This window comes from Augochlora pura, chromosome 1 (assembly GCF_028453695.1).
Source record: "Augochlora pura isolate Apur16 chromosome 1, APUR_v2.2.1, whole genome shotgun sequence".
NCBI lineage: Eukaryota > Metazoa > Arthropoda > Insecta > Hymenoptera > Halictidae > Augochlora > Augochlora pura.
Genome location: NC_135772.1, coordinates 6,639,012 through 6,654,463, shown reverse-complemented (window position 1 = coordinate 6,654,463; position 15,452 = coordinate 6,639,012). Strand labels below are relative to the sequence as shown.

At 44.4% G+C, this 15,452-nt stretch overlaps 1 protein-coding gene across 8 annotated transcripts in view; it reads right to left on the bottom strand.

Moving 5' to 3' along the window:
* Positions 1-15,452, bottom strand: part of LOC144478604 (protein pangolin, isoforms A/H/I/S) — a 329,927-nt gene that overhangs the window by 30,457 nt on the left and 284,018 nt on the right. For 5 of the 8 annotated variants that reach the window (XM_078196632.1, XM_078196641.1, XM_078196658.1 and 2 more), the window contains exons 1-2: positions 12,143-14,233; positions 9,733-9,967 (exon numbers count right to left, since the gene is read on the bottom strand). In XM_078196632.1, coding sequence (XP_078052758.1) covers positions 9,733-9,967; positions 12,143-14,107 — 2,200 coding nt within the window. In that variant the 5' untranslated portion in view covers positions 14,108-14,233. Of the gene's footprint in view, positions 1-9,732; positions 9,968-12,142; positions 14,234-15,452 lie in introns of those variants that run through there. The other 3 variants (XM_078196650.1, XM_078196685.1, XM_078196694.1) reach the window with 3 other exon arrangements.

Genomic DNA, 15,452 nt, shown 5'->3' with positions numbered 1-15,452 from the left:
ACCCTCTGCTCGGCATCCTGCAGACCCACTCTTCCGACTCCTTTTTGCGTTTCGCGGCTGAATATGTCCGGGAGGCGTGTTCCTCCGCAAATCACCCAACCCGTCTCTGCTTGCCTGTACGAAATCGGTCAACGCGTGGTTTTCCACGATAGGGCCACTCCAAAACCCCATGGATAACGACCGTCTCTATCGGCGACCCGTAAAGAGGTCGGTCCTCGGGCTCTGCCGATTACGCGACCGGTCTCCAACCCCCTGTTTGTCGAACCGTTTCTGAACCACCGCGTCAACGTCGATTTGATTCGAAAGACGACGCTTCCCTGAGATATGTTTAACACTTTAATTGCCACGTTGGTAAAATGAAGGGTTAGAAAGGCAATCGGTGCAAGTAGAACTTTTTTGCATATATTCACAATTCTGTCCTCTCGAAATTCTTAGATGATGAAGCAACAAGTTTATTTGTCCTTTTGAATATAGTCTTGTAACGTATTTATAATTGTAATATAATAAATCTACAAATAGGTGGACTGTTTCAGTTAGAATATTTTGAACAATATATTATAAATATTTATAGTATATTCTTTTATACCTTTCTATATGCACTGGTGCACTTCTGCAACTAATTTCATCCATAGGTTTTAAAGTATTTCATTATGTCAGTTTTATGCTTAGGAACTTATTCTGATTGGCTTCTAAGATTTTTATATACGGATGAAAGTTTTTGTTCTGTCAAATTTATATTTTATTACAAATTTTACTGCATTCTATCGAGCAGAGAAAAATTTGTTAGTATCTGTAAAGTGTAGAGTATTTAGTTTAACAAATGATTGCTATAAAAAAATCTTGGCTTTCCTATATTTTCGCTGTGAAATATGTTTCGATTTTGTGTAACCTTTATGGACGTTTATGGACAGTTCTACATTAATGTTTTGTGTGTTAAAGTTGATTAAAACAGAATTTTAATAATAGAAAAAGTTTTTGCGAGTTGTCTTGGCAAATCCATCGTTATATTTCATTAAATTGGCAATAAGTAGGCAATTCGTATGCCTCGTTGTTTTGTACCGTATTTATGTATTATACACTTTTTCGATTGTCCAAATTTATATTATTATCTATATTGTTATTGTAATATATTATGATTTTTCACGATATAGAAGAATTTTATAGTTGAATTAATTCAAATCTCGAGGTGAGGTATAATTAAATTTTTGGTAAATACCAAACTTTCTTAGAAATACTACAAATAAATCAAAAGCATTCAATCGTATAATTTCGTGAAAGAGAAAAAAATTCGGTGTTCAATATTAAAAATGCTACTAGGGTAGAGGAGCCAGTTACTAGGTGTGAATGATTGCAGTACCCCTGGTTTGTTTTCAAGCCTCGTTAATTTTATATTTATCGCATAAGACATGTTAAATTTTCTCATTAGAAAATAAACAAAATAATAGAATAAATTATACATAAAATACAATGAGACAAATTTAACTTTTTCATTGAAAAATTAACTTTGTATTTATCGAATCAGACATATTAAACGTTTTTACTGTTTTATTTAGGTTATTTTTGAATGGAAAAGTTAAATTTGTCTCATTATATTTTATGTATAATTCATTCTATCGTTTGGTTGAAAAAATAACACATAAAATACTATTTAATCGAAAACAAATACGAGGCACAGCACTAGATTACCCCACAGTAACCTGCTACTCTATCCTATTTCTAAGAAGTCAAAACTACAATGCAATATATTTAAAATTATCCTCACACTCAATCTGACCGCAAAGCAATCGTTGCAAAGGATCGGAAGTACCTAAAGCCGTGACCGTGCCGTAAAACACCATTATAGAAAAGGGGGTGCAACAAATCCCGATCTTCCTTGAACGACTTCTCTCTCAAAGAATTACTTAAGAAATCATCCCCTCCCTTAGCCGCTGTTACTCACTTTTCCTCGTGCCGAAGACAATTCATTTACATTTTACGATGAAAGGGGTTGGTATAGAGAGGGTTGGGGACGAGCGAGAGGAGGGAGGCGAGGAGATAGCGGGAATCCCGAGTAACCAGGACCGGAAGAATCGAAGGCCCGGAAGAGGAGAAGACGAGTCGATATCGAGAGACCGGTTACCCCCGCTCATCGCCGGATCTACAAATGCGCAGAGAAAGAGCGAGAGAGATAAAGTTAGGTAGGTAGGTAAAGAGAGAAGAGAGCGAGAGAGAGAGAAGAGAGAGTTGGATTCGGCGGCTCGGTTGAAACGCAGGAAAAGGTCGTTATCTGTCCAATATCGTGTGCGAATAAGGTAAGGGACGAGAATTAGAAGTACGATCCGGCACGTAGGAGAAGAGAAGAAAGGTGGATGACGTAAGGGAGCGAGAGGTAAAAAGGGGTGGGAGGACGGGGCTGCTGGAAGGTAGAAGGACGGCGGAGGTGGGTTGAAAGGGGTGGCTCGTAATATCCTGGCGAGTCCGCGGGCTCCGTCATGTGTGCTTAATCACTTTCCAGTCGACTCGGCAGTCTGCAACCCCATTATCGGGGTCTCACCACCCGGAAAATTACTCTTTTATTCTCGAACAACTCGAGCTCCCGGTGTTCCGTACACCGCGATATTCTCTGTCTTTCCAACCCCTGCCTCCGTCTTCCTTTCTCGTCCTCAATCATCCCTGTGCTCGACGACTTCGATGGTTTTCGACATTTTTTTTTTTTATCTGAGAGAAAGATGGGCGAGGGGGAAGAGGGAGAGAATCCGCTACGGTTCTGTGTCTATTTCGCTCTATTAGAGGCTATCGTTAACATTTACTCGGCCGTGGTTTCCAACCGGGACGAGGAGCCGTGCGTGTCTCGATGAGGGAGGAAACGCAGAGCGGTTCCGGGGGAGGATTTCGACAAAGGGATGCTCCATCGTGAACACGATTCACTGGCTACCACCGACTATCTTCAAGTTTTAATTGGTCTTCCGATTGGTGGCAAAAGACCGTGTTTTTTCTTGCTTCCGTGTCGGGATTGGTTTGGAGGAGATTTTAGGGAAGCATCGGCTCTCTCATCGGGTGCATGGAAGCATTTTTTGTAGTCTCAGCCGAGCAGATCGATGGCTTTAGAATTAAGTAATTGAATGATTCGTTTTTACATTATGGTTGAACGAGTTTTTTTAGACGAGTTAACCGGCAGCTCGCATTTTGATGAGGTTGGATACAGATTCTAGGGCTGCATCTTATGATTCGAGCTTACGCGAGACGAGAGCTTGGAAATACTTTTTCAGCTTGAACGTTGATGTTTCGAGAGAAATAAATGACTGCAGTGCTCTTAGACAGTAATATTGTCTATGTGCATTGAAATTCTAATAATTTATTTATTCTAAATATTTCTCTGCGCGAACCGGGTAAATCTTTCTTGAGGTTCTTATTCGTTTCTCATTGGATACACTTTGATGTTTTGCGAACGTATACCACGAACATTGTACTGCTATCTATCTTAATAAACTTAATATTTATTTTTCTACCAATTTTATTACATCTATTATCAATTATACTGTCTGATTCTCATGTTATTAAAGAAGTATTGTTTCTACGATTATTGCAACGAAAACATTTGATCTCCTCTCAATTGTCACCCTATTGCGACGATCCGACTTAATGGTTTAGTGTTAGTAATTGTGTTTGTATATTTGTGTTGCCTGAAATCCTTCTTTCCCCCGAAGAATAACCTCTGCTGGAATCCTACGTTCAATCTGGTCTCTCGAGGAGCACTCGAGGTCCTCTCACAAGGAGGATACGTTCGAGTGGTATTTTAACACTCGAACCGGAGTAAAAGTGTATTTATGTCAGCACAAAGCTGCGATATAAAGATAGCTTGATAAAGACATCGTAGTGACCGTTTACAGTGACGCGACAATCTGGAGAGGCCACTCTCGTCAAAGATTTTCTGCTCGAATTGGAATGATGCTTGATTCGCGATTTCTTATTCCAACAATTTATATTGTACTTTCGTTGAATATATAGAGTGTAATTGTCATTTTATTTTTAATGTTCTACCACAACTCTGAATATTACAGTTATCAATTTATTTAGATAATTTGTAGGTATCAGATTATTTATCATCAAAAAAATAAGTAAACTTAAAAAGCAAAAGCTAAAATTTTTTTTATATGAAATAACTTCTACACGAGTTCTATGTTCTGTATATGACTTACGATTTTCTATTATTAGTACTATTTATTTTTTTTCAATGTGAGGTTTTTAATTTCAATCGATCATAATTTGTTTTTAATAGGAAGTACTATACATATAATTAGTAAAAGGCTAATTTTTAATACACTGACTCAGTTTGGAATGAAGTGAATTTAACAAAGTATAAGTTTACATTAAAAAATCCAAATTAATATCAACACTCTCATTTCAAATAACGTGCATCACCATAAGTTTGTAGACGACTGAGTACTTCAAAAGAAACATTAAACGTTTAGTCTTATATAAGTGACCATTACACAATTATACACTTATTCAAGTGACTATATATTTGTAATGGGCTGACTCAATCCGTATATCATCACTTATGCACACAGCCAGATACATCTTTCTTCGTATTATCAAATTAGTGGCATCCAATATTGGCAATACAATAATCTCTTTAGCCCCTTAGAGTTGCTTGAAAATTAAAAATACCGAGCAATTAGCAAGCGTTCCTGCAAAACAGCGCAATTCACGGAGAATTAAGTACCTTATAGCCCATTTCGTTATTGATAGAAAAGCGACGTTAAAACAGAAAATGTGAGGGAAATCGGCTCGCAGAAATCTGAATTCCGTGGTCTTATTCATTTCGAGAAATCGAGCCGACAAGGCCGAGACCGGGCGATAGGAACCGAGCAAGAGGTGGAGGGTTGCTGCAGGAAAATCGGCGAGAAGGAAGAACGCCTCATAATCGCGGTAGAAAAAAGATGATCGCCGGGGGCTGTGACAGGGAGGGGGGTTGGATGACTAGAGAAGAGAAAAATTAAGCGGATCAATGGCAGAGTCGCGGCGTTTCGCCGAGAATCGTCATCCCTCCCGGTCCCTCGCTCCCTTAACTCCCTTCTCGCGTCTGCTCTTCCACGGAATCCTGAAATAAACACGCGGCGGAGATCGAAAAGTGGAGCTAATTAGAAATATATTCGTGGAAGCAGGAGACCCGCGCGCCGGGGGTGGGGTTGCCGGGTAGACACGAGGGAGCTGGAACCACCGTGGAAACTCTGAGAGCAAGAGAGGAACTGGGGATCGCGAGCTGGAAGAGCAAAAGAGAGAGAGGGGAGAGAGAGAGAGAGAGAGAGAGATGGACGTTGTAGCAAAAGGAGGAAGACGGAGGAAGATGAATAGATGGAGGACGCGAGGAGAGTGGTTAAGGGAGGGCTGAACGAGAGAGGGATGGAAGTCAGAGGTGGCGGCTGCTCTCTAGGCGGAACAGGGTGCAGAGGATGGAAAGATAGGAAATACCGTCATTCTGAGAGCGATGGAAGGACGGAGCGAGGGTGAACTTGAGCCACGGGGGTGGAAGAAGGAAGCCGGAGGGTCCGCGAACTCGGCGGTGGGGGTAAAATGCTCGCTCGTTTGCAAGACAAAGAACCCGAGCCGCCGTACGAACTCGTAGTTGTGCATAAACGCTATCAACCCCATCTACATATTCTAGGGACAGAGGCGATGAAGGGGACGAGGGCGGCAGGCCCGAGGCAGAACGAGAGGAGAGAAAGATAGCGCGCGCGCAAATACGTCCCAACTCCCCGTCACCCCTCCCTCTCTCTCCATCCTGGCCGTGACTCCGTCGAGGTGAAAAGATACCCGGATCCCTCCGAGAAGTAGCTCCGACGACGACGACGACGACGACGACGACGACGACGATGAGGACACCACCCGAACTAAATTAGAATTCTTCAGTTTCAAGGATTTTATTGTGAGAACCTTCGTGGGCGGATTAATGGACCGTAATTAGAGTTATCGACGCCAGAAACGGCGGACATTTTCAGGACCGCGTCGATGAGGATAGTGATTATCGAAACCGAGTAGCCTTTTGTTGTTATCGGAGAAACCGACTGTTGGCGATCTTTGAAAGACGACAGTGCCACGGATTACTCTCTGCGTGACCAGATTGAGGAATTTAACCAGACTGCGGGACCTGACAAATAAAACGCGAATTTCCTAAAGATTCAATGAAACTGTGCAATACAAAAATAACAGTTTCATCATATTCAATAATCTTACTTGAAGTTATTTCAATTATTCACAGAGGCAAGCATTGAAAGAATTTTTGTAGGAATTTTTCTTTGAGAAAAGAAACATCTTTTCAAAACTGAATTTTGGAATGTCATTATTGAATTATCGATTGTCTAGCTCGCGTCTACAAACTTTTGTTCCAAGTTTTACCTATGGATCACAATTATCTCTTTAATTGCTGTTCAGCTTTTGTGGTATAAGACCATCGTGACTCGTATCACGTTGATATATGAGAATCCATCGGTTATCGATTGTTAATCCACACCGACTACAAAGATCGTAGTCAGGGGGTTCCCTCTGCAAGGTGGGAGGCGGTCTGGGAGGCGTGTGCAACGAGGGTAGGAAGGAGAGAAGCTGTAGAAATAGAGAGGCAGGTTGAAACCCCCTTGACCCGGCGCCAGAGGGAGGCTGCATGCCTGGCTGATTAGCCTAATGGTGAGTCCTCCTCTTATTCTCCTACTTGACGCCAGTTCGCGAGCCTCTCTTCTCTCTCTTATCCCACCGCCACTTCCGTTCTCTCTATCGTTCTCTTCCCCTCTTCTTGCCTGCCCACCTTCCCCCCCCCCCCCCCCCCCCCCCTCTCTCTCTCTCTCTTCTTTTCTCTCTCCGGCTCTCTCCTTCATTTTCCCTGTATTTTACCCTCTGGGGACGCCTCGGCCTCTTCACATCCCTCGTTCGAGCCGCGGCATCGGCTCAGACCCTTGACTCGATAAGAAATATTCCTTCAATTAGGAGCCCGCTGAAATATCAATGTTTGCACGGCTACCAACAACGAACCGAGGACTCTTTTTTAATTCGTCGCGAGAGCACGGTCAATGGAAACTCTTACCGGGGGCTGTACGGCGAGCCAAGAAGACGGCACAGCTGAGCTGAACCCTTGAACCCGGGATATTCGAGTAACGCGGAAGTTGGTGAGCCAAGGATTAACGCGGCGTGTACCGCAACTGTTACGTTGACTCAATTATTATTTTCTGAATGACAATTCTCGAATTTACTGGGAGAGCACAGCGACTCGAATCGTTTACTCGAGGATACGTCGCGAACCGAGAGGGTGGCTGCGCGAGGCCAGCTCTTGACACGAGTCACTCGATCTCACAGTTGAAGAATTTTTAAGGACACCCTTGAGAGCGACTGCTCCACCGAAAGTAAGACAATTGTATCAGGTCATTGGGTGCATATGTCAATGAAACTTTTTAAGTTAAAATAGAAAATATCAAAAATTATATGTTCTTACGAAAACTGCATTATATTGCAAATATTATACTGCGTTAATTAAATTACTCCTTTGTCTAAACGATTACTACGTAATCTTGATTTTATTAAGATTACTCAGTCATCTTCAAGTAATTCTGTTTTAAAGCATGTAATTACAATATCTAACACCAAATACTGTACTTCATTAATTTAGACGGTGTCTTTGAACTACAAGATAAGGAAAATCACAAGCTAGATACACGAGCAAGAAATGTCCTATTATTTTAATCCATCGACTTATATTATCAAAGTTATAAAAACTTTGATCGTTAAATCAAACTGAAATCTATTTGTTTCATAAGTATTATAAATAGCTTATCGAGATAAATTAACCCTCGCCGTACCCAACCGGGTTTTTCGGACACGGAGTTCGAGGTCTTACATGACTGTTTGATACTTGATGCCGTCTGCCGTTTGTTTAAAAAATAATACTATAAAATAACAATTCACGGGTCCGTTTGGACCTAATCATGGCGCTTCGTATGATCGCTCAACCGCCAGTACTGCGAGGGTTAACGCAACGTTTCGCAGTAGGTCTTTGTGTTGTTTCGCCGTATCTAGCCGCAGACAAAATGTGTTTATTTAGCCCGTATAAAATATGACGGGAGTGTTGATATTTGTGCGGATCGGTACACTGAAACGATACGAGAAGAGACCAGAAGTATTCCATCAATTACAATTCGAGAGGGTTGTCAATATTTGCGTCGACACTAGCGGCTCAAGTTCGTGAACGAATTATTGATTCAAACGATATCGTCAGCGGGAACGTATCGCATTTTTTCTTTTTGCAGAAAGTTTCGAACTATGGACCTTTGAGCATTTATAATAATTGGCGTGCGAATAGTACCCCGCGTAATGGTTGCTGTGAATACGAATGAATTCCAATATTTAAGATTTATTCCAGGATCAATTAACATTTAATATTTTAAAATGCGCGGGCGATTGAAAAATGTGAAAACGATCGGGGTACTTATGAAAGTATTCGAGTGTACTCGAAATTTTATTCTGACCGATTATTCGATTTCATTGTTTTATCGAACACATGCACACGGTTTCGAATTTGTGTCACCGTACCTCGGGATTGCTATTAACGTACTAGTTTCTATTGATACTAGGTTTGATTGATGCTATTGTATTAATAGTAAGACATAATTCGAATCAGTCATTTGATTTAATTGGAGAACGATTCACTTCCTTTTTCTGTCCATCGTGCGCAGTTCCAGAAAGTGTATTGTATATGCAAAAAGAAAACATGTTGAAATCGATTTAACACAGGAAACGCGAGAGCAACCTCCACCTTAGCTACTACCACCATTTGTTGAGCCAAATTGTGTATTCAAAGTGTCATAAATCACCATCAACCCTTATACCACTGAAAAACGTGCTTCTTTTCATAAAATCGCCAATCGCTAGATTTACATATTGTATAATTAAATTAACACGAGCAATATAATTAGTATACATCTTTCTTAAAGCAACCATTTAAAAAATTAACTTTGTGAACGAGAGAATCTTTTAAACATAATACCAATAGACCATTTACTTGTATACCATCTGATAAACATATTATTAGACTTGATTATGTACAGTTACGATTAAAAATGCCATAATGAAAATCAGTAGAGAAATCAAATGTTTTTAAACCTATGCATTGTTCTCAATTTATTACAATTATTTATAAAAACAACAAACAAATCGAAGAACTTTTTATTTAATCCACTGATGGGGTAAAAAAGATGTTCATATTGCATAAAGATTCACATTATTATAATTATTAATACTCGAACCAAAAGAATATAACCGAATAAGCTTGGAAACATTTATGATTACTTCTATTGATCTTTCCGCAACATATGTATATGTATGTTTAAAAAGTCATGTGGAAACTAAAAAGATCAGAAACGAGATAGTGAAATAACAATATTCAAGGTTATAAAACCAACGAATGTTCATTCGTCTCTCTACGGACAGTTGATCAAAACGGAGACTCGAAACTGAGAAATTCGAATAAAAACGGGGAAATCTCTGTCAAGTTTCAATAGGTTATATTTTTATAAGGGCACAGTCTAATTAATTAATGGTAAACATTTGAAAAGAAAATGTTTCGTAAAGAGGCACGTTTTTCCGCCGAAAGATTTTAGACCAAGTGTCCTCCATTCTTGTGACTCAACAAGGAAGGGGATTTCCAAGGAGCAGGACGTTACATCACAGGATCAAGGACCAATCGAGGAACCTCGGGGAGGAGCTAACCTGTGGAGGCTGCCGCAGCTAGAAGACGTTTCCAGTGTTCGGGGTGGGTGGGTGGTTGTCCAGGGGTGGCTGATGACCAGTACTCACCGGCCGCTGCGGCCGCTTTGCCCGCATCCAATGTCCCGTACGGCGGTATTCCCATATGAGCGGGTGGTGGTTGAGTCAGATGGTCCCCGTTCGGGCAGAAGAATGGCAGTCCGCTTGGATGTGTCCCTGCCAGGCCCATCTTGCTTGCCTGCAAACAGAAATTAGATCGAGCATTAGCGCGCGTCCAACGTCGACATAAAAATAACTCGAGCTAATTGAGACAATTTTAATAATTGTAATTCGTAAGTAGATTGCGTAGGACATCGTGCGTTGCGTGATGGGGCAGCATTATCGTTATCAAGTAATTAATAATACGTTTATTAATGCTCCGTTAATGTGACCAGCTAATTAGCAGCCCGCCGAGAATTATCAATTAATTAACCGATGATCCGAAAGCCTACCAGCGAGGCGGCTGCGATAGGTGTTTGCGTGACACGAATTAATATTTTCCTTCTGTCTGCTGATCGATAGCGACGTCGTTATAAAACCGCCTCTAATTCAGAGGGCGTCGCGCACTCGTGCGATAATTATTGTCAGAAGTAACTAACGAGCAGATAATATTTCCATTAGAGTTATTAAATGTTTGGCTAAATAAGTGGTCTTTCGTAAGCTGTAATCGCACCTTCTCCAAGATTTATCAATGTGCAAATTGCAATGTGCAACGGACTAGTAGACATGTTTTAATACTTTTACTTCAAATTTCATTTTCTCGGTCTAGGCATAAATGAAGAAAATCCACATTTATAAATGTACAGAAATATAATTGTAATATATTATATAATGTAATACGTAATGAACTTTAAGGCAGTAACATACTAAAACCGTGCGTCTGGGAATATCAGGTAATTATTTAAGAATACATAGCATTTTCATTCTGCCTTTTAGTCTGTTTCCAAAAAAAAAAAAAACGATCCGAGGTACTTATATACTTTATATACACAAATATAAAAATATATGAGATAGGTAGCAAATATATTGAAAATATGTAATAATAACAGTAGCCTGTTTCCACAGTCCAGTAATACATGTCTACGAAAATTAGGCGAACACGCGTGTTATTGAATCAGAGCGGACTGACCTGTCTGATCATGACCTACACGAGTGAACTTGGCGTTCTTCAAATCTAATTTTCTCTAAAACAAAGTCTTAAACGAACAAATTTTATTTAACATTTTCAACTTATTTCTTTATGTAAGATCATGCTTTTCCACATTTATTACAAGTATCATCTCCTTTTTTCTGATAAAAGTAGAAAACATTTGCTGTTACGTTTATTTTATTACATCATTCATATCGTACTTAATGACTTAACGTGAATAAATGGTCGAAATTATCATTCAATAACATACTTTAGCGTAATTTTCAAGTTAGTTTTCGAATAAGAGATGAAGATTGCTTCGAACCATAAAGCGTTAAGAATTAATATCCATTAGCGAATATGGGATACACTCTCAGAAATTCTTCATATTAATTCCAATTGATTATATATTACATCATGTGCAAAAGGTTGTCAAAACAGCTCAGCAACTGATAACACGTTTAACCATAGGTTATTTGATAACGCAACCTTCCTGGTCGACGCAAAATTTCACTCGTTCCAATCGAAACAGCGTCTATTAGCGTGAAACCACCGGATACAATAGGTAGGTATTTTAGTCTATCGAGCAGACAGAAAGACAATGTTCACTCGGATTTAACGATCGAGGCATTGGTATCGAGTTCTTTGATCGCGTCGAGTACCATTCCCTATCCCTGCTGTTTAACATAGACATTAGCCTCATTTCCATCCGGTCTCTGGCCTCAGCCAAGAGGGAGGACCCGGCGGGCTAAAAAGCCCTCAGAGGAAATATATTATACAATTCAATAAACCCTCGAAGGGGGAGCGCTTATCGAGGACGAGCTCGAGCATTAATTTGCAAAGACGGGCGCGTGCTCCTCGAGCAGTTCGAGGGTTCGTTCGGCTTTTCCGACGACCAGCTCGACGACCAGCTCGACGACGGGCTCGACGACGGGCTCGACGACCGGCTCGACGACCAGCTCGACGACGCGGGTATCGCCGAATTCAAGTGACCCTCGAGCGTTCTCGCACGACCCGTCGCGTCCCTTCGACCCTTTCCACCTTTTCTCAGGAAAAGGAGAGTCGCGGAGAGTCGACGCGACAGTCGATGGAATTAGTTCAATCTGGCCGCGAGCTTACAAGGTCGGTCGGTCCGCGCCCCTCCGGCCCTCTATCGCCCTCTCCTGCTTCCTCTTCTATTCGGTTGCGTCGCCGGTGCAACGATCGATAGCCTTGAGTGGTTGTCTCTTATCAGTCGGTGCTTACCATGAGTGCGGCGGTATCGCGCATCGATCTGACGGCGAGTAATAGTCCTGGATCGAGAGGCTCTCTCTCCATCCAAGTCAGCACCCTAGACAGCAGACCGACCGCCTCTTCCGCGGTGGGCTCGTCTTCGGACGCCTCCTCCTCTTCATCCTCCTGGGCGTCTTCCTCCCCATAATCGGTCCACCTCTCCTCGGCTTCGATCTTTACGCGGCAATGATCCTCCTCGAGCTCCTTCTTCCTTACGCAACGAGCCAGTTCGCTCTCCTCGTCGAGAATCCACTTGCTCAGCTCCTCGTCGCTGACCTCCAGACCCACTTCCCTGGCTAAATTCTGCAACTCGATCAGGAGCATCCTGTCCTCTTCATGATCAGCTGACACCTGTACCCTGGAAGACAAACTCGGTCCAGGATTCGTGCATCCGACAGAGTTGTCCTCGTGAGCAGGGATCCAACTTCTGGCGAACGTCTCCGACCTCACGCTCAGCCAGGCTCTGTGGAGATCAGCGAAAGCTTCCTTCAGCGTGAATCTCTTGAGAAAGACGTTCAAAGGATCGTCTTCCGCGGTCGCCGTGTTCTGGTAGACGCCATAGGAGGCTCTCGAAAGAACACCGGTGGCTAATCTGACTCTCATCTCCTTCACGACGATCCCCGTCTCCAGACAGTCCTTGGGTACCACGAACAACCTGACCAAACCATCGGCCGCGACGCAGTCGACTTCGGGTGGCAGGTAATCGGCGGTCTCAGCGACCAGCACCGCGCCGTCCGGGTGCATTGCCATTGCTGTCACCGCGAATTCCTTGTGGAACCACCATAAGAAAAGATCGACAGTGAGGGAGCCTCTTCCGCCGCCAGCGTAGATAACCGGTTGGCTCAACATATTTACTCGCGTGAGACAACGCGGTCGCCAGTGACGGCCAGTTACCAACAGTCGCGTTCTGTGGTGTCCTTCGTGATCAGCCGCCCCCACCACCCACACTCTCTCGGCGTTGCCAGCTGTGGCGACGGTGGCGCGCCGCCGTCCCGGCAAGTCCCGCCAATCCAAGAAAGACACATGTGCAAGGTAGATTCTGTTACGGCTGTAGCTTTCTAGAACACTGCGGAGAGTATCTACGGCCGACGCCTGCGACGACGGGCAGCTTCTGGCGTTGACATGTGCGAGCTGCTCGTTCACCTTCTCGGACGTAGTGGACACGGAAGAGGAGAACGGCGAAGGGGAGGATATCGCGGACGAAGGTGCGCAGATCGACGTCGTGGTCACGACGGAGGACTTCTCCGGCGAGCCTCTGCTCTCCCGTGACCTCGTGGCACACTGCCTCTCCTGCTTCCGTTTTCGGGTCCTGTCCTGTTCACTGTGCCGATCCGAATCCACCGATTTGTTGTCAGGCCTGCGGCTCTCGGACGGTTTCTCTTGAAAGATCGCGAACGCGGAAGTCGAAGAGGTCGAGCGCGTCGGCGAGGAAACGGTCGACGGAGGGGATGTGGAGCACCTGAAGGATACGTCCGTGGAGGAGGACAGCGCCGGCGATGACAAAGGCGTCGACGAGGACACAGTACCATCTCCGTGGGTCTCGTCGAGTCGATCGTTGGTCTCGTTGGTCGCGTCGATCTGATCGCGGTGCCGTCTCGCCGGGCATTTTTGCGCCAGGGTGCCGTTTTCATGGGGCTCGAGGCCATTCTCCAGGGACTGGCGCATGCGCGCCGCCCACGGCGATCGACCCTCGCACGCCGCCACCGCAGACTTATTGGCTGTTCTCGTCGTGGTCGTGGTCGTCATCGTTTTCGTGCTGAGTTTGCTGGACAAGCCGATGCCCGTCGTCTCCTCTACCGGTTCCGCTGACGGCTCGTTCGAGGAGGATCGATGCCGATGATGATGATGATGATGATGGTTCTGATGGCCGCGAGGCGCGCGTCCACCTTTGCCAGCCAGTTTGTTGACACGCGTACACTTGCCGCCGCGGGGAGACATTGTCCTTGACGGATCGCCCGGAAACCGAGGGCCTCCGTCGAGTGGCCTCCTCTTTCCGCCCGGCCAGAAGGCCGAATTTACGAATCCTGAGGATTCGGCGAGCTTTCGCGCGCGCGCGACCGCTCATCCACGGCGTGCCGGCTTCGCCTACCGAGCGATGACTGAGCGAACGGCCGCGACGCAGCCGTCAAAGGCCGGAGCGGGAACTAGAAGGCTTTGATGTACCGCCGCCCCGGCGCGCACAAAGCGAAAGCGGCCCCGGCTCGTTGGTTGGCATGCCACGGAGGCGGGGGCACGGAGGATAGAGCGAGAGAACGAGAACACGGGCGAGCGAGCGCCACGGTAACCAACAGAGAGAGAGTCCGGGACGAGGACGTGCGGGAGGGTAACAGGGAATCCGGGAGAGTAACAGAGTACGAGCGGAGTACGAGCAAGAAGGAGACAGTATCCAGCGGCGGATGTACGGTCACCGAGTTCGAGGACATCCACGCACGGCGCTTCTCCATTACGCGCCTGCTACAACCTCGTTTGGGACCACTGGGTTACGCCAGCCCCGATGCTGCCAGCGCTATGACATCACCGATTTATCAGTCCTTCGCTAGCATTTTTCAATCGAACCTACCCAGAGCGGAGACGGCCGGCAGGCCGACCGGAGGAATGCCAGACCGATTCGTATCTATTCTCGTCACGAGCTATGGCCGACTTATTGGTTACTCTATGTCTATATACCGCACTCGACCGCACTATGTCAAATATTCCAAGCCGCGGTGTTACGAGATTATCGAACACCACGGAGAACCGCGACTCTGTTGCGACCACTTTAACTTTAAGTCATGAAAGATTCATACTCCCTTTAAGCTATCTATACCTCTACGCTCTACGTTCGAGACTGCTATTAATAGATCAGAGAGTCGTTAATAACCTGATCGCAAAGTCGTTTCTGCAAAGTCGTAATGTTCGGTTTTACCCCGACAAACAGAAGGAGAAACAAACGAAGCATATTCTGCGATATTGTCACTGTATAACGTCTCATTGGGACACAGTTATTAGATAATCTCGTGGAATCACTCTTTGAAATATTTAACGCACATAGTCGAACACTCCGTGCCAACATATGTTCACAAGTAAACAGCTTCACCGGTGACAACGAGAGTGACTCGCGAGTTTTTCATTAGTCATGTCTGCTGAGCAAACCGATTGATGCGTTCGGAATTGATGGCTGTCTATTGGATCACGATCGCCATGCGGTGGATTCAAAGCGATCGTAAACCCATCTAGTGTGACAGTATGAAAGGCACCGCGCGGTGACGCCGAGCTCAGGATATCAAAACAACCGCCGCGGGAT